We start from the raw sequence: 22,469 nt of genomic DNA on the forward strand, positions 1-22,469 counted from the left end.
AAGAGGTTCTTCCTGGGCCTGGTCCAGGCAGGGTCCTCTTCTCCTGGGAAACAACCCAGACTCCATGGGTCTAAGCCGCCAGCTCTTTCGCAGACCCTTCTGCCCCTGCTCTCTCAACGGAGCGCCCTGCCTGTGCCCTGTAGCAGGCGGGTAGAAAGACGTGGGGCCTTCCCTGCCTCTGGACTGACTGGCTGCCCCTGATTTCTCTCCCCCCAGAAATGGCCAAGCGCAACGCAGACATCCTCCGAGTGGTGCTGAGCTTGCAGCACCCTCCGGATACGGCCTCCGGCGCCACCCCCGACGTGCAGAGGGTCCCCCTGCGCCTGCTGGCCCCCCACATCAGCCGGCTCCCCATGCCGGAAGACTACGCGCTGGAGGAGCTCCGCGGGCTGACCCAGTCCTACCTTCGGGAACTGATGGTGGTGGCCCAGTGATGAAGCCGCCCTGCCTGCGAGTCGGGGGTCCTGCTGCACCATCGGGCGCCCCTTTGGACCCAGTGGGGGGTACAGGACGCAGCCTGCCTTCCTGCTTTTGTGGGGGGCACGGCTACCGCCATCTTGCTTGCAAGGGAGGGAGGGAGGGGCACAGGAAGCTTAAGGCCCGGCTCTGTGGTGAGACCCCCGTGAGCCCTCCCTCCCCTCCCAGCCGCTTTGTGGTCTCAATAAAGTCTGCTGCCGCAGAACCCCGCAGTGGTGACCGGTCCCCGCTGGTCTGGCGTTTGGCAGGCGGAAGAAGAGAGGACAGCAGCAGCAGCAGCAGCAGCGGCTGAGACCTTCCTTGGCTCACTCGAGAGGCAGATGCTAGGAATCATTGTGTGTAAATAGTCCCTGGTTCAGCCGGGCTCTGCCTGGAGACTTGGTCAGGGAGGGGAAGGGGATGGCCCTGGAGGGAGGGGGCTCGGTGGCCATCACGGCAGCAGCATCTTTTCATGAGTGCCTCCTCCCCATCGGTTGGCCCAAGCAGAGAAGCCGAGGCCCAGGCCGCTTGCTTTGGCTTTCGCCCAGGGCTGGAGAGGCTGGGGAAGGCCCCCTTTGAAGACCCTCCCCCCAGCAAGGTGGTCTCTCCCTCTTGAGGCCAGGGCAGCCCCTGAGGAGGGGGACAGTCAGAAGCCGGCCCGTCCGTCCGTCCGTCCACTCGTGGGGAGGGGGTCTGTGCGTCCACCATATGCCCAGGGGACCGGCTTAACCCTTTGCACAATCTCGGCCGGGGTCGGCAGGGGCTGCAGCTGGATCAGGGAGGGAGGGAGGGAGGGAGGCGGGCCGTGTGCATGTGTGCTTGACTGCGTGTCTTGAGGGGGGGTGCCAGAAAAGTCGTTACGCATGAAGATTATGTAAAGGTTTTTATTAAAAGTATAAATAAATGATCCAAATTATTTTCTTGTCTGTTTTTCTGGAAATACTTTCTACAAAAAAATAAAATGTTTATAGCATTTTTCTGATTGTCTCTTTCTTCCTTCCGTATCTTCCATTGGCATTTGGGGGGGGGTTGGTTCCTCAGGATCCCACCTATAACTTTTAGCCAGAGGCAGGTGCCAACCGTTGCAATTCATTTTCTTTAAGAATTTTATTAGGCTCCAAAACTAAAAAAAAATAAGGTACAAAATTACAACACAAAGGAAAAAGGGAGGGAGGGGGCATCAACAGGGAAAGTTTAAAGCCCCCCACTCAAAATAATATAGGAAAACTTCCAATTCTCTTCAATATGGGTGCAGTTATAAAAGAAAACTTGCATATCAATAACAGTATATCATAGTCTCTTATTCTAAATAAAACACACAACTCATAAATCCATCGTACCAATTACACAAATGCAAATATTACTAAATATTTCTATAATCAAATGATGTTATCCATTAAATCCTGTCCGACTTGGGGACTCTGGGCCAAGTTTCCACCTCTTCCGATCCTGCCCTCCTTCCTCAAATACCTCTAATAAATATATTATCTACTTAACCGTAAAATCCTTAACATACCCATCTTCTTGGTTCATTCTCATTAACAGTTTTATGGTTAAAGTCGCCTGTGGCGAGATGGGAGCAAATAAATTCAATAAAAACACAATTTGTATACGTTAGCAATAAGATATTCCATCTGTGAAAATGACGTTCTTTTTTGCCCGTTTCAAATCTTCCAAAAGTTCAAGAGCATAAAGACCAAATACTTGGATCAACACTGCCACATCTGGAAATACAGGGGCGTTTCTGCAGCAGGCGGCTTCCATAGCATAACAGCACTTGATAGTTTTTAGAAGCATGACTATTTGCTGTAGGGAAAATGGCAAAAATGTCCCCAGATTTATGTGACTTTTAGCTATGGTTTGCAAAGTGACCTGCTCTGCACCTAATGCTAGGTCAAGCATGAACAATTTAGTGTTAACATGCAAACTGGGAAAGCAAACTAGGAACTAGGTCAGTCTCCATATTTTTTTATTTTATTTATCAAAATACCTAGTTCAAGGCAGACTAAACTTTTCTGCCACTTTTCTGTAAATCTGTTGATTCATTAAGGACTTTTATTCTTTCAGCCATCTAGAGCATCTATTGTTCAACCACTGCTTGAGATTTGTCTATAAATTCAATATTTCTGTTCAAAATTGGTTTACTTCTCTTTAATCAGTAGCAGCTTGTTCAGTGGGATGCAGACACTACTTCCAACCAAATGCAGGGGACCTGAAATTAAATTTATTCTAAATACTGGAACGAGTCTCGTTGCTACGATAAATATATTTGAGAACTCCGTGGCTCTTTCTACTTATCTTTTGCATTTTTTTAGAGATTTTTTTAAGTTCTATTTTTGTTTACTTGTTTTCAACCTCTTCTGCTCCCTTGCTGAGTCATGCATCTCCCCTTGCTGGAGTTCTGTTTCCACCTGGCTGAGGTAAGGAAAACCCATCCGGGTCTGGCACGCGACCTGCAGCCCTTGGAGAAATCCTGCGCCTGCAGAGAGACCTTCTCCTTCCTTCTGCAGCAAGGCAGCTCACGTACCTGCATGTACCTTGCGAACATCTCCAGACGAGGAGACCTAAAATGCCCCGGGCAGTTTGGTGGGGCCGGTTCCTCTCTCCAGCTGCTTCTTGGTGGGCATGAACATGTCACGGACTCCTGGGGTTTGCACCTTCCTGCTTCTTGGGATCGCCCTGGGATTCTTCGGGATGCCAGGTAGGGCACTTTCCTTGACGAAAGAGGGATTGTGCGAAGGGGTGGTTTCATCAGCTCAGCAACGCCATCCTTGTGGCCCTCGGGTGGCTCTCTTGAAGGACGTTCTGGCTAATGGGGGTCTTTGAGAGTTTCGGATCCTAACAGAATAACAATAACAAGAGTTGGCGGGGTCTTTGCCCATCCCTCAAGGATGGCAGGTAGGATCCCCCAGTCCAGCGCCTCTGCCTTTGCCTTTAGCGACACAAAAAAAGCCTCTCCATGGCAAGGTGGCTCATCGCAGCGGCATCTGGGAAGGGCCATCAGCTAAATTGCAATTCTATCAGCCCGGCCAGGATAAGCAGGGCTGATTAATTGGAATTGGTGTGTCTTGATCTGTAAGCGAACCTTACAAGATGTCACCAGAAGTCCCCGACAGCGGAAACAGGACACCTGTCATTAAACTTTCAAGCCAGGGAAGGGACAGCTCTGCATTTGCCAGATTGCACCAAGGAGGAGGTGGGTGCCGATGGCGAAGAGGAAAGGAGTCAGGTAGTACCAGGAAGGCTGTGGTGAAGAGCGGTGGGCTCTCGGTTCAAATCTGACTTTTCTCGAGGGGGTTCCTGAAGGCCCCTAGGCCCTTGGCGTGGCCTCAACATGTAGATGTGTTGTTACAAGCTGGTCCCATCATCAGTGCCTGCAGAATGGCCTAATCATGAAGTATCTGCAGGAGAGCATCCAAGCTCAAGAACTAAACAACTGAGCTGCAAGAGCCACGAAGACCTCATTTCTCCATGCTCGTTTCTTTGATCTTTCCTTGGTTTTATTGATCCAGGTGTCCTAATGGACAACCGCTTAAGTATGAGCCAGCCGTGTGCTGCGGCCGCCAAAAACGCCAATGCAGTCCTAGGTCTTCATCAACCGAGGGATGGCATCAGGATCAAGAGAGGGGAAAGTATTGCGCTGCACTGCAGTAGTGGGGCCACACTTGGAATCCCACATCTAGTTCTGGTCCCCACGATACAACAAAGAATGCAGAGAAGAGCAACGATCAGTGGGTTGGAGGCTAAATAGTGGGATGGACGGTGGAGGGAACTAGCTTATCGGAGAGAAGGGTCAGAGGATGGCAACAGGATAGCTGTCTTCCAATATTTGAGGGGCCGTCAATCTCTTCTCTAGAGTTCTTGAGAGCAGGACAAGAAGCAACGGATAGAAACTAAACAAAGAGAGAAGCAACCTAGAACTAAGGAGACATTTTCTGATAGTGAGAACAATTAACCAGTTGAAATTGCCTCTGGAAGTTGTGAGTGCTCCATCCCTGGAGTTTCAAGAAAACCAGTTTTCTAGAAAAGATTGGGCAACCATTTGTCTAGGATGATATAAGGTCTCCTGCCTTGAGCAAGGGGTTGGACTAGAAGACCTCCAGGGTCCCTTTCAAGCCTGGGGTTCTATGACTCCCTGAACCAGGTTTAATTTAAAAGCATCCTTCCCTTTCAGGGTAGGAGATGGAGGGGAGAAATGGCTTCTGGGGCTCCTACAACCCAAATTCAAGAGGGAGCAACAGCTTGACCTTGTGCCAAGGTTGATCCCTGGAGACCATCTTTCGACGACCAGCAACTCCTGATTTAAACCTCTAAAATGATTTCCCTGCCCATCTTCAGCCTGGCGAGCCTTGCAACACTGCAAAGGGCACCACGGTGAATTTCCATGTGAGCATTAATCCACCTAGAGCCCTCCTTTCATGCCATGTCAGTTCGGTTTAATTAGAGTCCTTCATTTGGCAGAGTGAGCGCTGGCCCAGGGCCAAGGATCCGAGTCCCGTGAAGAAGAGAGAAGCTTAGCAGATGGCCAGCTGCTGGCACCTGTGCCTGCACCCGAATCCACATACGCTCAGAGAATGGACTCACCTGGGAGGGGTGAGGCTGGCCAGCAAGTGACCTTCTCCAAACCTACTCACCCCCATCTATTCCCAAAGGTATCTCCGACCCTGAAACAATGCAAAAAGCAGGAACTGCTGCATTAACTGAGGGATGGAATCCAGATCACCTGGAGTGTTAATACCGCTTTATAAGGCTTGGTAAGGCCACACTTGGAATATTTGCATACAGTTTTGGACACCACAATATGAAAAAGATGCTGAGGCTCTGGAAAGAGTACAGAGAAGAGCAACAAAGATGATCAGGGGATTGGAGGCTAAAACATACGAAGAATGGTTGCAGGAACTGGGCTTATGTAGTGTAGTGAAAAGAAAGGCTGGGGTGACATGATAGCTGTAAGCCGCCCAGAGTTATACTATGGTCAGATGGGCAGCCAATAAATAGGGAGGGAGGGAGGGGGGGAAAGAGAGAGAAAGAGGCGTGGGAGGTCCACCTATTCTCCAAAGCCCCTGAAGGGCAGGACAAGAAGCAACGGATGGAAACTAATCAAGGAGAGAAGCAACCTGGATTTAAGGAATGTTTTCCTGACATCAAGGACAATTAAGCAGTGGAACAACCAACACTGGAGGTTTTCAAAAACAGACTGGACAACCATGTGATCGGAGTGTATAAAATGGTCTCCTACCTTGAGTAAGGGGTTGGACTAGAAGACCTCCAAGGTCCCTCCAACTCTTATTCTTAATAACCACTGAAATCCCAGAAGCATCAGAAGAGCCATCCTTTCTTCTACAGCCTCTGTCCGCCGTCATCTCTCAACCCTCCCAGCTTACTCAACCATCCAAACCCTGGTGCCCTTCACAAGCTAACTGCCTCTTGTTAAGGGGAGACCAGCTGTAAGCCATGGATGCAGAGAGGGAGGGACTCCAAGGATGGGGTGCTGCCCTTTTGTGTGGCTGTTCTCCTTTGAGGGAGAATTGGGAGAAGGGAGCAGCAAGCCCCCTCTTGCCTCTCTTGGGCTTCCCCGGCCCCTTCCTCCCCAGTTCTCCAACCTAGACCTTCTCTCCACAGGCTGCTCAGGAGCTCCGGGCAAGGTGGCCTACCAGCTGCTGCACCAGCTCTTTGCCAATTACTCCAGCGCTTTGCGGCCAGCAGAGGACACGGAGCGGGCACTCAACGTCACCCTCCAGGTCACCCTCTCCCAGATCATAGACATGGTAAGGGCAGAGGGCGGGGTGGGACGCCCCGTTTCACGACAGGCCTGGTGAGAATCGGGGATACAGGAAGTCCTCGACTCACGTCCACCTTTGCACCCCAGATTTCTGTTGCTAAGCGAGACAGTAGTTTTGCCCCATTGTACGGCCTTTGTTGCTGCAGTCCTTAAACTGGCAACCTGGTTGTTAAGTGAATCTGGACTTGGCTTGTCAGAAGGTCACAAAAGGGCATCAACATCGAACCTCAACTTTTATTTGAAAACTTAAAAATACAAGAATACCCCCCCCCAAAAAAAGAGGTCACAAAGGGGGATCACGTGACCCTGCAACCGTCATAAATATGAGTCAGTTGCCAAGCTTCCAAATTTTGATCATGTGACCAGGGTGTGCTGCTGCAAGGGTCATAACTCACTTTTTTCAGTGCCTTTGTAACTTTGAACGGTCACTAAACGAGCTGTTTTAATTCAAGGACCACCTGTAAAAGACCCTCCGTGTCATCTCTCCATCTTCTTCTGGGTCTGCCTCATGTTGATTTTTTCCTCTTTACGAACAGGCCTCCTACGGTATATGGAATCCCAAGACCCTCCTCACTCCCTTCTCCCTCAGCAGCTGCAAAATGAGAGACGAGGCTTTAAGGCCGGTCTTGGTCTCTCTCAGAGCTACCTGCACGCTCCCAGGGCCTGCCCGCTTCCTCCGGGGGGGGGCAGCCTTTAGTTTGTCCCTTCTCTTCCAGGATGAGAGGAACCAAATCTTGACCGCTTACCTGTGGATCCGGCAGGTGTGGGTGGATGCTTATCTAAGCTGGGACAAGGAAGACTACGGGGGCATTGACAGCATCCAGATTCCCAGCAGCTACGTCTGGAGACCCGACATTGTCCTTTACAACAAGTAGGTGACGGAGGAGAGGGGCCGAGGTGCGGGAGGGGATGCCCTACGGAGGAGGCGGAATGGCCCTGGAGAAGGACAAGGCAGAGCGGTGTGGAGGGCGGCATCCGAGACTGGGCAGGGAGGTTCCCCCTGAGCCATGAGGTCCTCGGACGGGCCATCCTCCCCTGGCAAGGTTGCAGCGAGGAGAAAAGTTTGGATACTTTTTCCCAAAGGGGCTTTTTTTTCAAGGGTCAGCTGGACTTTCTTCTGGTTTTTTCTTTGAAGAAGTTTTGCTTCTCCTCCAAGAAGCTTCTTCAGCTCTGGCTGGATGGTGGGGAACGGAAGGATTTATACTCCTTGCAGACAGCTGGCCATTTGCATCCATTGAGGCCATTTGGAGGTTTGTCTGTTGTCTTCAGGGTCACCTGAGTGGTGCAGATGGGGGTGGAGCCTTCTTGGGTGCAGGATGTTTTCTGCCCTGTGCCCCTTCCCTGTTGGAGTCAGGCACAGGCTGGTGGGGATGAGTTTGCATCTCAAGCTGAAGTGCAAACGGTTCCTGAAGTCTGCAATTTTTCTGGAAATCCATTCATACTCCTGCAACATTCGAAGGATGAGGGTTCCTTGAGGACACAGAGAAGACTCCAAGTGCGTCAACAACTCTCTCACAGGTTGCAATTGACCATCTGTCTGCAAGGAGTATAAATCCTTCCATTCTGAAGAAGCTTCTTGGAGGAGAAGCAAAATGTCTTCAAAAGAAAAAACCAGAAAACCCAGTTGCCTCCTGAAAAAGCACCTTTGGGTCACTGTCAGGAAATCTCTCCTTAATTCCAGGTTGCTTCTTGATTAATTTCCATCCTTTGCTTCCTGTCCTGCCCTTCAGGAGTTTTGGAGAACAGGTGGACCTCCCTCTTCTTTGGGGTAGCCCCTCAAATACTCATGACCTGGATGAGTGAGAAACTCCATAGACATCTTGATAGGTTTATTAACCCTAAGCAAAGACACCTTGAAGGAACTTGAGATGAACATTAGAGGAAATGGGCACCGTAGAAATAGGATGAACAAATAGTAAAGAAAAGAAAGAGATGAAATGAGAACCAGGAGGTCAGATGGATCCCTGAAAGGGGATGGGGCTCAGTCCCGATCTATTAGTCATGGCAACTCAGTGGGAGCTCCAGGTTCAAGGCCAGAGAGCCAAGCCTGGTAGGCCTCTTTTGTAAGAAGCTCCTTTGGAAACAGAGACTTGGGCTAATTTCAAATTTGGGCTGCATTAGCTTGGCTTGCCCTTTTACGAAGCGTTCCAGGCCATCCGGCTGTGCTATGTGCAGGATCCATGGTGCTCTCTGAGCTGGGTGGTTTCGTTGAAGACCTTTCATGATCCAAACAAGGTGACATCATCAAAGCACTGAAGACCTTCCCTAGTTGGGACATGAAACATCTTCCAGAAAACCACCCAGCTCAGAGAGCAACCCTGAGCTACCAATACTCTCTTTTATCTGGGTTACATAGCTGGACTCAGGTAGAAGGAGATGCACCTGATCGACAGCCAGTCCTGAAAAACATCCCTGGACTTTGCTGGTTGGAAAGTTGCAGAAGAGAATCACATCCCCCCGGGACACGGCGGCCATCATAAATACGGGCCAAGCGTCCGGATTTTGCTCACGTGGCCATCGGGAAGCTGCAATGGGTGTGTGTAAAACGACCATAAATCACTTTTTTCAGTGCGGTTGTAACTCTGAATGGCCACTAAATGAATGTTGTCAGTCAAGGACTACCTGTACCTTTGTGGGGCACGTGGCCTGGCCAGAGCCACCGACTCCTTTCCCCAGATTGCTGGAAGGGAAGAGCACCAGCCAACCAGAAGGTCCTGGTCTCCACACCCAACTGCTGGGTTCCTTTTGGCTACCTTGCAGGTCGGTGTCTCCGGGGATTCTCCGCCCTCCAGGCCACGCTTGTCCCAAAGGGGCTTTTCCCAAGAGGCAGCTGGGCTTTCTGGTTTTCCTTTAAAGACGTTTCGCTTCTCCTCCAAGAATCCTTCCATTCCCCACCATCCTGACAGAGCTGAATGGCTGGGTAGACATTGACACTTGAACTACTATAAGCCCATGTATTTGCCATGCGCAAAATAAAAATAGTCAGAGCTGAAGAAGCTTCTTGGATAAGACGTGAAATGTCTCCAAAGAAAAATCAGAAAGCCCAGTTGCCTCTTGGAAAAAGCCCCTTTGGGACTGGTAGGTCAGTCTTTCCTCAGGTCTGGTGGCTTCTAAGTGGCAGCTCCTCTAGGCAGGAGAGCCCAGGCAGGCCTCCATGATGGCTGTCCAGGACGTTGGAGGTCCACTGGATTCCACACCGTTTCTGGAAGCTTCCTCCCTTTCCAGACTGGGCGGAAAGAGGCCCATCCCAACCTGATGCTGGTCCTCTCCTTGCCCCCCAAGTGCCGACGAGCAGTTCACCGGCTCCATGGAGACCAACGTGGTGATCCGTTGTGACGGGCAGATCAGGTGGGACTCCCCGGCCATTACCAAGAGCTCCTGCAAGGTGGACGTCTCCTATTTCCCCTTTGATGGGCAGCAGTGCCCCCTGACCTTTGGCTCCTGGACCTACAATGGCAACCAGGTCGACCTCCTCAGCATGCAGCAGACGGGAGACCTGACGGACTTTGTGGAGAACGTGGAGTGGGAGGTGCTGGGGATGCTGGCCAAGAGGAACGTCATCACTTACGGCTGCTGCTCGGAACCTTACCCGGATGTCACCTACACGCTGCTGCTGAGACGGAGGGCCTCCTTCTACGTCTTCAACCTCCTGCTGCCCTGCATCATGATCTCCTTCCTGGCCCCCCTGGGCTTCTACCTCCCGGCAGACTCGGGCGAGAAGGTGTCCCTGGGGGTGACCGTTCTTCTGGCCCTGACAGTCTTCCAACTGCTGGTGGCGGAAAGCATGCCGCCCTCCGAGAACGTGCCCCTGATTGGTGAGTAGAGAGCCAAGGTCCCGGCTGTAGATCCCACCACCATCCCCTTCCCATGCAGAAAAACATGCTGACCTGGATGTCTGTGGAGATCCACATCATGGCTGACCCAAAGGTGTTTCTTCCAAAAAGGTTAGGGTTTCATTAGGTCTAGTTTAATGGAGAGAAGGACTAGCGCATGACATGATAGCCCTCTTCCAATATTTGAGTGGCTGCCACAAAGAAAAGGGGGTCAACATATTCTCCAAAGCACCTGAGGGCAGGACAAGAAGCAATGGGTGGGAACTAATCAAGGAGAGAAGCAACCTGGAACTAAGGAGGAAATTCTTGACAGTGAGAACAATTAACCAGTGGAACAGCTGGCCTCCAGAAGTTGTGAATGCTCCAACACTGGAAGTTTTCAAGAAGAGACTGGATAAGCATTTGTCTGGAATGGTATCAGTTCTCCTGCTTGAGCAGGGGGTTGGACTAGAAGACCTCCAAGGTCCCTTCCAACTCTGTTCTTCTGTTAAGGCAACCGGACTTTCTTGGGTTTTATTCCTTGAAAATGTTTGACTTCTCCTCCAAGAACTTTCTAACAGTTAGAATTTAAGAAGTTTCTTGGATCAGAAGCCAAACATTTTCACAGAGAAAGCCAAGAAAGTTCAGTTGCCTCTTGGGAAAGCACCTTTGGGACAACCAGGACCTGGAAATGCAATGGACCCCACCAAGGATTGGCCAGAGGCCTAACATGACCAAGCATGGAGTTTGTCCGTTCTGCCCCTGTGGCCAATTGCCTTGATAGACTGACAGGTTGTTTGAGGATGCGATTAGCCAAGGGTGGCAGTAGCCATGGGGAATGACCCTTGCCATCTGGACTGCAGCCATGGGGACACGTGGTGGGGATAGCCTTCACCTTTCATGGTGCCACAGCTTCTTTTATACATATCCAGGGCAGTGCGCTCCAAAACACCAAGTAAACTAACGCAACTCCACTTGAATGCAGTATAACAGAGTTGGAAGGGAGCTTGGAGGTCTTCTAGTCCAACAACTCCCTGCTCAAGCATTCCGGACAAGTGGCTGTCCAGTCTCTTCTTAAAAGCCTTCAGTGATGAAGAACCCACAACTTCTGGAGAGAAGCCCTTCCACCGATTAATTCTTCTCACTGTTAGGAAGTATGTAGAGATTCTCAGTCATCCAGATCATGGTTGTCCCAAAGGTGCTTGCCTCCTGAAAAATGACCTGGATGACTGAGAATCTCTACAGACTTTGAGCTACACAATTTGGGATGAAGACCCTTGGAATGGGTGGGAGGAGGAACGGATTTCCAGAGGAAAAAAAATTGCAGACAACAGGAACCATTTGCACCACTCAGGTGTCCCTGAGGACACAGGTAAACCTCCAAGCGGCCTCAAAGACCTTTTAAAAGGATGCAACTGACCAGCTGCCTGCAAGGAATATAAATCCTTCCGTTCCCCACTATCCTTACCAGAGCTGAAGAAGCTTCTTGGATGAGAAGCGAAATGTCTTCAAAGGAAAAAAACAAGAAAGTCCAGTTGCCTCTTGAAAAGGCACCTTTGGGTCCTTGTCAGGCAGTTTCTCCTTAGTTCCAGGTTGCTTCTCTCCTTGATTAGTTTCCACCCATTGCTTCTTGTCCAGCCTTCTGGTGTTTTGCAGAATAATTTGACCCCCTCCTCTTTGGGGCATCCCCTCAAATATTGGAAAATGCTATCATGTCCCCCTGGTCCTTCTTTTCATTCCTTCCTTTCATTCCTTCCTTTCCCCCAACCTCCAGGGAAGTACTACATCGCCACCATGACGATGATCACGGCCTCCACTGCTTTGACCATCTTCATCATGAACATCCACCACTGTGGCCCCGGGGCCAGGCCCGTCCCCAGGTGGGCCCGCAAGTTCATTCTGCGGTACATGGCCCGCATCTTCTTCGTCTACGAAGTTGGGGACAGCTGCAAGAGTGCCCCACAGGAGCTGGACTCACTCCCCCAAGTCCAGAGGGCCAACGGTGAGGAATCCATGGGGGAAGGACCCCCTCCTTGGGAGGCCCCACTGTTCCGAGGGCCTGGGCCCCTCCCTAAGGAGGCGGAGCCTGGTGAACAACCGCCCTGCTCCAGAAAGACGTGTTGGTGCCACCAGGAGAGCATCCTTCAGAATGTGGACTACATCGCCAGCTGCTTCCGAGAGCAGAAGGCCACTTCCAGACGGATGGGGGAGTGGAAGAAGGTGGCCAAGGTGATGGACCGCTTTTTCATGTGGACCTTCTTTGCTATGGTGGCCATCATGAGTGTCCTGGTCATGGGCCAAGCTGTGTGATGCACGGCGCCCATTGTGTGGCTGGGAAAGGCGAGGGAGGACCTATCCGATGGGAAAGTTGGGAGCACATGGGACTTTAGGTGTGAGTGAGTGTAGGGGTGGGGTGGTGGGTGGGTGGCCAACAGCTGTCAAGTGTGAAGGACCAGGAGCACTCACCAAGTTCATAGCACAGAAGAATTTATTGTTGTTGACTATACCCAGGAATCTGGTCAACTAACGGTCAAAGCTAAATTGGCACTCTGAGGGTCAACAGAATTCCCTGCGGCTGTGCAAAGATTCTAAACTGATGACATGTTTGACCCACCTTCCAGCTCAGCCTGCTCAGCTCCTACAACAGCCTTTCAGCAGCTTTCCCAGCCTGGTGAATCGTGCAACCCTTCCTGGCTGTTGTCTGGAGTTTTAGGAGCATCTGCAAAGCAGCCCTGATGAGTTGAAGGGAACTCCATTATCCCCTTGAGCTGTGGTGCTGGTTTACAGGGCGCAGACACACGGAGTTGCAAAACAGAGATTGGTGGCATGGCACTTCAGCTCCTGCACAGGGCTGGTTCCAGCCAGAGATTCAATCTTTGGTAAGATACAAAGAATTCCTGCCCAGCCCTCGGTTTCTTTGGAGGCCGGCTGAGGAGAGACAGGAAGAAATGGGTGACATGACTGCCATGGATGAATATGTCTATGGGTGAATATGTCCATGGAATATGGAAGAGAATCTTTGTAGCTCAGGATTGAAGCGTAGGGAAAACTTGGCTGTTTTCTTGCAGACATTTCATGACCCAAATAGGGAACATCATCAGTGCTAGCAGAGCACATCCATGAACAACTACTACCATAGCAGTTAGAAGGCATGATGAAATCTTAATTGCACAAGAGACAAATTGCACAGGAGACAAATTTAACCAAAGTTTCAGATGGGAAACTGTAAGCATCCAAAACCAGACCAAGTTGAAAAATGCGAGAGAATTCCTGGAAGCCAGGCGCTCAGACAAATCGGCCATCAACAGGCACAGAGAGATGCACAACATCTACATGCCATTGAAAGGAGAATACAGAATAACAGAGTTGGAAGGGACCTTGGTGGTTTTCTAGTCCAACCCCCTATGCAGGCAGGAAACCTATGCCATTTCAGACAAATGGTTGTTCAACCTCTTCCAGTGTTGAAGCACCCACAACTTCTGGAGGGAAGCCATTCCACAGGAAATTCCTCCTTCGTTCCAGGTTGCTTCTCTCCTTGATTCGTTTTCATCCGTTGCTTCTTCTCCCGCCTTTAGGTGCTTTGGAGAATAGGTGGACCCCTTCTTCTTCAAAAAACCAAGAAGGAAACAAAAACCCCAAAAATGGCTCTTTGTCAGCAATCAACACCCAGATGAGCAGAGATTAACACTAGGCCAACAATCAAGAAGTAAACAAAACCCCAATTAGGAAACTATCAACGTAAACAATCAGTAAACAGCCTAATCAAAGAACCACCAACATTGGCAGGAAAAGCAAAGAGGAAATCTAACTCCCTTCTAGCACTGATGACGTTACCTAGTTGGGTCATGAAACGTCTGCAAGGAAATAACACAACTCAGAAACCATAAAAAACTCCACAGTTGTCCTCCTCCACCTCCTCTTCCTCCTCTTTTTCCTCCCACTTCCCCTCTCCGCAAGCCCCCCTCCCTTCCAGCACTGAATCATTTTATCTCATTGGGTCATGAAATGTCGGCAAGAAAACAGCCGAGCTCAGGGACCACCAGTAAATCTCCCTGAGTTATCTGTGGTTGAATTCACACAACACCTGGAACCAGGTCTGTTAAACTTGTCTTGCCTTTTCCGGGTGCCATTCCATTCCGTTCCATTCCAGGCTGGCTGATTAGTTTGGGGTTTATTGAATTTCCAAATCTGGGAAATGGGTTAGTTCTATAACCAAGTCAAGTATACAAGTATTGGGCAGTTGTGGTCAGAGAGACTGGCTTTGGGGGACCATTCCAGAAGATCCAGTGTTTCTTCCCACCAGCACCCAGCCAACATATCACGTAATATCGGTTCATCCTAAATCCCTTCACGACCTGGTCACTGTGATAGACAGTCATTTTGGAGATGATCATCTGAAGTTTCTTCTAGGAACAATTCTGACGTTTCATGATTGCCTCTTCTGAAGGCAGAGAGCTCTCCGTTTCCTAATTTGCACAACTGAAGCTTTAAAGCAGGGGTCTCCAACTTTAGCAACTTTAAGACCTGTGGACTTCAACTCCCAGAATTCCCCAGCCAGCATGCCCAGGTTGAGAACCACTGGTCTACTCTAGGTGATCTTTCTGCTCCCTTCCAACTCTATCATTCATGACTGGCTGGGGAATTCTGGGAGTTGAAGTCCACAAGTCTTCAAAAGTTGCCAAAGTTGGACATCCCTCATTTAGTAAAATCGAGCAAGGAAGCGCCACCTCTTGGCCTACGGAGGCCACACCAACCGGCCTCTTCTGCTGCTGCTGCTGCTTCTGGAGTGGCCCCCTCAGAAAAGGGTGGGGAGACCCTCCGCAGCTGTTAAATCACAGGAGTCCCGGAGGTCCAAGGAGCCCCACAGCAAGGAGAGGACCCCAGAGGAGGAGTGGGGCTCGGTCTTCGGCGGAGAAAGGGCTCCAGCCTCCACCTGCCCACGGAAAGGAAGATAAGTTGGCTCCTGCCCAGATGATGCCCCCTACCTGCCCACCTGTGCTCTGCCACCCCTGCCCCACAAGCAAAGTCAACGAAAGCCCCCCCTGCGTGACCTCCATCCCAAGCAGCCTCTGCCCCTAATTCCACTCCCCTTCCTTCCAAGGAGAACCCTCGGGGATGGGAAATCTTTTTTACTTCACACCCAGCTCTTGTGGGCGTGATGGGTGGGGAGGGTGGGATGAGGGCAGACCCTCCCCCAATCCCTCTAGTCAGGAATTGGCCAGTTTTTCTCCAGACCTGCTTGACCCCCGACCGCCCCCTTCCTGCCTCTGCTGACCTATCTCGCCAGGCTTCCAACAAGGTAGAAGGAGGCATGGCTTATGCTTTTGTGCCAGTTTCTCCGTACCAGTCAGTTTCAGTCACTTTCAATCTTGTCTTCCTCCCTTGAAATAAGAATCCATTTTGGTTCTCAGGGTGGGACTGGCCTCATCATCCCTCTGCCCTATGGCTTCCCAGATGTTTCTTTATCCAGGAGGTTTTAGGGGAAATGGGAGTAATGAGGAGGGGATACCACCCCTGAGCTCCCCAGACAGAGTCCTGAAGTCCATCCATCCTATTCCCGCTGCAGTGCTTGATGGTTAATGTGTTCCCTGTGATTGATGATCTACCAAACGGGAGGATATCTGTTGTGGCCTGTTGGCCGCTGGCCCCTCCAGCAGCTGAATTGGAGGAGGCGGGGGCGTGGGAGTGAGGGCCAGCATCAAGGCAACCTGAGAGCTCCGAGGGGGAAGAGGGAATGGAGCTGGCAGAGAGAAAGAGAGAAAAAGGCAGAGCCTGGGCCGTCTGTCAGCCCTCCGATGGAGGGTCAACAGCCCCCAGGTCTGGAGGTGGCTGATGAGGAAGAGGAGGAACAGCTGGGTCCAGTGCCTGACACATGGATGCACAGAAGGCAGAGGAGAGGAGAGCAGTGGAAATCTATGGGCCGGTCCTTGGGACGGAAGAGCCATCGCTGCTAGCAAAGCCCCACCCTCGCTCTGGGGATCAAAGGCAGGGGGTGGAGATGAATAGATGGGACAGACAGCTATTCGTCTTCCGGATTGAGAGACTTGTTAGCCTGAGTTGAGAGATAAACCTTTTTGCGGAGGCTGCTGGCGCTCCTAATAAAGGAACCTTTTGAGTGAACTTCAGAGGGTTTGTCGTCTTTGGGGAGCCGGGTCAGAACAATACCAGTCACAGGCTCACTCCCAAATCCGGGCAATGCCCTGGAACAGAGATTTGGGAAAGAGGCCCACAGCGAAGAGAGAAAGGCAGCCATTTGGGGTGAGGGAGGGATGGGGAAGTGGGGGTCCATGCAGTGAGCAATTCAAACAGGGGTAGGAGAGCCGCTTTCTCTCACCTGACCGGAAGAGGCATTTCTGCGTCCTGCACTTTTTCTCTGCAAACGGAAAAAGAAGTTTGAGAGTGAAAACAAAACCAATTTCTGGCCTTACTGGGAACATCTGCCTATCACCCAAGGATTCTGGGGGAGCAGAGAAGAGCAAGAGAGAAGTGGGGTTTGCCTACATCGTCCCATGATGGGTCCTTTTATTTCTTCTTTTCTTCAAAAAGCAACTGGACTTTCTTGGGTTTTTTTCTTTGAAAACATTTCGCTTCTCATCCAAGAAGCTTCTTCAGTTCTAACTTCAGTTTTGGAAAAAGCACTTTTGGGACAACCACCACCTGGATGATCCTTAGAGATTTCCCTACCTGAATTAGGTATATTTAGCCTAAGGAAGAGAAGGGCCAGGTAGAATAACAGAATAACGGGATAACCTTCCGTTCTTCTGACCTGCATCCTCCGCAGATCCCCTGGGGAGGTCCTTGACTTACGGCCACAATGGAGCCCAACATTTATGTTGCTAAGTGAGGCATTTGTTAAGTGAATTTTGCCCCATTTTATGACCTTTCTTGACACAGTTGTTAAGTGAATCAGTGTCGTTGTTAAGTTTGTTACCCCGGTTTTTATGCAAATCTGACTCCCCATTGACTTTGCTCGTCAGAAGGTCACAAAAGGGGATCACCTGATCCCAGGACATTGCAACCATCATAAATATGAGTCAGTTGCCAAGAGTCTGAATTTTGATCACTTAACCACGAGGATGCTTGCAATGGTCATAAGTGTGAAAATTGGTCATAAGTTACTTTTTTCAGTGATGTTGTAATGTTGAACGGTCACTAAATGAACTCTTGCAAGGACTAGCTATACCCAAATTCCTGCGTAAGACCCCTGCAATGGTTAACAAACCTGGCTGAGGGGCCCTCTGCTTCCGGGGAGACCCCATGGTCTGCGCTGCCTGTGGAGGCCAACAATATGTGGAACATCTACCATAGTTCAGGACAAGCTCTTGGCTCTACTCCTCCTGGTCCAACAGTCTGCTTCCTTGTTGTTCAGTTGCAAAGTTGTGTCCCACTCTGCCACCCCATAGACCATGGCATGCCAGCTGTGAGCTGAAGAAGCTTCTCGGAGGAGAAGCAAAAGGTCTTCAAAGAAAAACCAGAAAGTCCACTTGCCTCTTGAAAAAAAAACACCCTTAGGATAACCGAGAATACTCTCCATAGGCCTAGCATGCCAGGCTCCCCTCTCCTCCCTCGTTTGTCTCCCAGAGTTTGTCCAAATTCATGTTCATCACTGTCTGATGTGAAAGTTGGACCTTAGAAAAGCGAGACGGGAGGAAAATATGCTTGGAAAAGTTAGCAATAAAAGGAAATTAGGCCACCAAAGAACACGGTGGTCGGACACCATCAAAACTGCCAGCAGCCAGAGCACAGAAAAACTCAAAGAAGCAGGACAAGACCAGGAGATGTGGAGAGACCCCCTGGCCCAGGGTCAGACATCATCATCATCCATCTATCTGGTGTTTTAGCAGTTACCTTTCACAAACACGCAGTTGTAGATGCTGTCATCTTCAAGTGAGAGAAGATGGATGAAGTTGGTCTCTTGGGCCTTGGTGAAGTTGACCACCTTGAACTTCTCAAAGGGAGGGATGAGGACCTCTTCCTCGCCTGGGAAGAAGGAATAATTCTTGATGTTGACGCCGTAGCAGGTCTCAATGGTGAAGAAGCTATCTGTGCCAAAGCGCAGAGCGCTCTCGTTGCTCCGCGAGGATGAGGTGAATTGTCCAAAGCGGACCAGCTTGGCGCGCTCGGAAGTGAAGCGGACGTTCCTGACGCCCCGATAGACCTTGTGGCATCGAGGCTCAGCGGTGATGCCCAGGAGGTGAAGGGCTCGCGTCAGGAGAAAGTGGAAGGCCTTGAAATGGAAGTGGTTGAGGTAGTCGTCCCTGGTGCGCCCAGCTTCCCTCACGGCTGCGTTGAAGTCCTTGTGGAAGCGGCCTTGGACAGTGTAGGCCATGAGGGCGATGGCGTGCTCTGGTTTCAGGGTGGAGGACTCCGAGAAAGAGGCCTTTCTCTCTTTCCACATGGAGGCCGCCTCTGCCCAGGCATCGGCGTAGACTCTGTTGGTGGCAAACTCTGTGCGGTTCAGCTCCGCCACTTCTGCCTCCATCAACTCCACGCAACCCTTGTATTGGTCATCGAAAGACGTCGCGGCCATATTGAGAAGCACCTCCTTGACAGAGAAGAGGTCTCTTCTTATTTTGAGTGGGAAAGCAAAGACCTGAAGCAGGAGAAGAAGATGAATGGGCAGAAGGGCTCAGATAGGGCTTTTTCATAAGGTTATTTTGTAAACTTTACTGAATCGAATGTTTTTAATAGGAGAATGGAATGGAATGGAATGGAGAGGGAGGGGAGAGGGAGAGGAGAGGAGAGGAGAGGAGAGGAGAGAAGAGAAGAGAAGAGGAGAGGAGAGGAGAGGAGAGAAGAGAAGAGAAGAGAAGAGAAGAGAAGAGAAGAGAAGAGAAGAGAAGAGAAGAGAAGAGAAGAGAAGAGAAGAGAAGAGAAGTATTGGTGTAGAGTCACCCAAGGTCCCTCTCCATGACTGACAGGGAATGTGAATCCAAATCTCCCCAATTTTAGATTCAAACCTTCATTACGACATCATGGTGGGTGATTTAAAAAATTCTCACTGAACTTTGCCTGGTGGATTGTTCCTGAGGACCTCAAAATACCTGCACAGTTTCAGTTGGCCTGATAAAAATGTTGCTTCATTATGGATTTTGGAAGAGTTATTATATTTCAGGGCTGTTGTTGGCACTGGACGTTGCACGCTTTCCCCTCATACCTGAACATTCCCCATAAGCAGCCACATCAAACATAGCGCCAGAGATGCTGGGGAGCACAGACGCCTCATTCTTCACTCCTTTCAAAGCAAAACAGAGAGATCATCATTCCTGTTATTCCTGCCTTCCTATGCCAAAACAGAACAGAACAGAATAACAGAGTTGGAAGGGACCTTGGAGGTCTTCTAGTCCAACCCCCTGCTCAAGCAGGAAACCCTACGCCATTTCCCACATGTGGCTGTCCAATCTCTTCCTCACAACCTCCAGCGATGGAGGGAATTCCTTCCACTTGTCAATTGTTCTCACTGTCAGGAAATTTCTCCTTCTTCCTGGATTGGTTTTCTGCTTGATTAGTTTCCATCCATTACTTTTGCCTTCAGGTGCTTTGGAGAATAGGTGGACCCCCTCTTCTTTGGGGCAGCCCCTCAGATATTGGAAGACTGCCATCATGTCACCCCTGGTCCTTCTTTTCATCAAACTAGACATCCCCAATTCCAGCAACCGTTCTTCATATATTTTAGGTAAGTGTGGCCTTACCAAGTGTGGCATTATAAAGTGGTACTTACACGTCACGTGATCTGGATTCTCTGTGACATACAAAAGAGATCTGGGTGCTTATAGGTCTCTTTCAGAATGATCTCTTGATCCCCCCACAGATCCTCCTGAGCTGCAGGGATTCTTCTCCCATTAAACTGAGCAGCACTGGAAGAAAAGCAGAAACAAAAATTCTCCGTTTCCCCCCCAAAAAACAAGGAAAAGTCAGGAGGGATTTTTTTTTTTACTGGAATTAGGGGTTCAACACAGGTGAGCCATCCACCTTTGGCAGGTATTGTCTAGACTTGAAGACTCACAGAGCCGCAACCCTTCTGTTTGCAATTTGTGATATTTGTGAAATAAGTAAGCATGCCAAATATGGGCTGCTTTCAAGAAAATGGTCTCCAGGTCCACCCTGAGGCAAGATGGGCATAAATTAAGCCAATAAATATTCACAAGGAGGCCACTGAGCAATTCTGCTAAAATACCAAAATGTGGCTTTCCTAATCTCTCGCCAACTCCTGCTTAGATGCAGGTAGAAGATCGTCCAGTCTGAGGAGAAGAAGAACGAAGAGTTTTCAGGGGGGTCCAAACTGGGATTAAGGGAGATGTTTACCTCTCTCTGTACAGGCTGGGAACGATGGGCTATGTGGCTGCGTCCTCTTTCCTTCTTCCAGCCCTTTGCCTGCCTCGGTGGCTCTTCTCAGCTGTGGGAGGCCGTCAATGTGACAGGTGGGCAGTCAGAAGGTGCTTTTTTTAGACCCTGCTGGAAACCCTTCTTGCCCCCTCCCAGGGTTATTTATACCCAGTGGTGTTTACACAAGAGCATCCGGAGTAACACTGACTTTCAAAACAAGGGAAAGAAGGAGGCCAGAAGTCTCTCTTGAAGATCAATGCACCTTAGACCCCACCTGCTCCAAACAGTTGCACGACAGATGTGGACAAAGATTGGGGATGATGGGAGCTTAATCTATGTGGGTTTTCCATTTGTATTGTATCCTCAGCTGAAGGACTCACTATTATGGTTGGATAGACTCCTCCAACATCTGGCACAAATGCCATTAGGAAAGGATTCCCATTTCCAGAACATTTTATTGGGGGGTCCTTGGTGCTTTCTCCTTGGAGGAGAAAGGAGAAGGAGAAGAACTATAGGGTCCTTGATGCTCTCTGAGCTTGGCGGTTTTCTTGCAGACATTTCATGACCCAACTAGGTAACATCATCAATGCTGATGAGTGTGGGGTTTGCCCCCTGCTTATATATTGATCAAGGCGTGGTTTTCTCCTTTATGGTTTCTTGAGTAGAATATTGTTTTCTGCTTGATTGTTTGTCTGGAATTAATCCCTGCTTATCTGGATGTGGGCTGCTGAAGAGGATCTGTTCTGGTCTTTTTATTTCCTTCTTAACGTCTTTATTGTCTTTTTGGAATGGTGTGTAAATGTGCTTTGTGTGATGTGTGTTTTGTGTAAACGACAAGCCTCCAAGAATTTGCTAACATTTTTGGATTTGGCTCAATCTAATCTACTAATTGTTTCCAAGTTGAATCCATCACGGTCTTTCTCCATCAAACTGCATGTACCTCCATTTTCCCACATTCGTGTGTCCGTGTGTATAAAGATATCAGTAGAAATCTCAATTTGTAGTCCTGTCCCCCCAATACACAATAATAGCATCACGGACCACTAATATGATCTGCTGGGTGGGCGTAGCTAGGTGGTCATGTGACTGGGGTGTGTGGCCAACTCCTTACCTCCCTGTCCGGGCTTCTTGGGGCCCCAACAGGAAGCAGTTGTTGGAGCTAAGCAGCCACCAGGAGAAAGAATTGGCAAAATAGCTCAGTTCAAACTGGAGCTGACCGAGAAGGAGGCTCAGCAGAAGCACCTCACTGAGGACTAGGAGCATAGGCTTTCCAAGCAGAGGGAAGACCTGCGGGAGTGCAAGGCCAGGTACCGGCACCTGGAGGCTCAGCAGGTTGAGATGGTCAGCCAGTTCCAGGCCATGATGCACTCCCACTGGAACAAGGTCCTCTGGCTCTTCGCCACCAGCACCGCTTCCCTCCAGCCTTTGTCCAAAGCCCTGGCACAAGGAGGCAGAAGCAGACCCCAAGTCGGAATTTCTGCCCCCCTCTGACCCACATAGAAAGACCCTGATTTAAGGGAGAACTTTTATAAAATGTTTTATAGATGGCATCTAGATCCAAAAAAGTTATCTCGTATGTATCCGAATGTACAACCAAAATGTTGGAGATGTAATTGTGAGGATGCTACTTATTTTCACATTTGGTGGACATGTAAAAAGGTTAAAGTGTTTTGGATTAAAATCTGGTGGATTTTACAAAATATTCTTAAAAAGAGGTTGAAATTTACACCACAGCTGTTTCTTCTGGGTATAGTTACGGATTGTACAGTTATAGAGACTAAATTGATTTTGAATTTAATAACTGCAGCAAGACTGTTGGTGGCACAATATTGGAAGAAGCAAGATTTACCTACAATCCAAGAGTGGACAATGAAAGTTATAAATCTAGCGGAAATGGCAAAAATCTCGGCGTACCTGAAGGATCATTCAAATGAAAGATATTTAAGAGATTGGAGAAGGTGGATAGATTATATTCAAAATAAATATCGGAATAAGAAATTGCAGATAGGTTATGAATGATTATATAGATATTTAGTGTGTCTTTAAGTAATAAAGCTAGGCGGGTAATTAGGGAATTGAAGAAACAAGAGATG

General features: G+C 49.5%; 3 protein-coding genes across 6 annotated transcripts in view; 2 read left to right on the forward strand and 1 right to left on the reverse strand.

Annotated features, from left to right (window-relative positions):
* NUP98 (nucleoporin 98 and 96 precursor) overlaps positions 1-1,431 on the forward strand; it is a 40,708-nt gene extending 39,277 nt beyond the window's left edge. For all 4 annotated transcript variants that reach the window (XM_034435917.3, XM_034435919.3, XM_087895667.1 and 1 more), the window contains one exon: positions 217-1,431. In XM_034435917.3, coding sequence (XP_034291808.2) covers positions 217-434 — 218 coding nt within the window. In that variant the 3' untranslated portion in view covers positions 435-1,431. The remainder of the gene's footprint in view (positions 1-216) is intronic.
* Positions 1,432-2,895: 1,464 nt separating this feature from the next.
* Positions 2,896-12,527, forward strand: CHRNA10 (cholinergic receptor nicotinic alpha 10 subunit). Its single transcript, XM_034435915.3, has 5 exons — positions 2,896-3,157; positions 6,079-6,224; positions 6,955-7,109; positions 9,521-10,053; positions 11,825-12,527. The coding sequence occupies exons 1-5, from the start codon at positions 3,082-3,084 to the stop codon at positions 12,358-12,360; spliced, it is 1,446 nt and encodes a 481-aa protein (XP_034291806.2). The 5' UTR covers positions 2,896-3,081; the 3' UTR covers positions 12,361-12,527.
* Positions 12,528-14,202: 1,675 nt separating this feature from the next.
* Positions 14,203-20,449, reverse strand: ART1 (ADP-ribosyltransferase 1). Its single transcript, XM_034435914.3, has 6 exons — positions 20,356-20,449; positions 19,772-19,907; positions 19,208-19,285; positions 17,899-18,643; positions 16,385-16,423; positions 14,203-14,983 (listed from the first exon to the last, which is right to left on the reverse strand). The coding sequence occupies exons 3-6, from the start codon at positions 19,274-19,276 to the stop codon at positions 14,883-14,885; spliced, it is 954 nt and encodes a 317-aa protein (XP_034291805.2). The 5' UTR covers positions 19,277-19,285; positions 19,772-19,907; positions 20,356-20,449; the 3' UTR covers positions 14,203-14,882.
* Between the last annotated feature and the right edge of the window lie 2,020 nt (positions 20,450-22,469).

Source organism: Pantherophis guttatus, chromosome 5 (genome assembly GCF_059756535.1).
Source record: "Pantherophis guttatus breed Tessera chromosome 5, ASM5975653v1, whole genome shotgun sequence".
Classification (NCBI taxonomy): Eukaryota; Metazoa; Chordata; class Lepidosauria; order Squamata; family Colubridae; genus Pantherophis; species Pantherophis guttatus.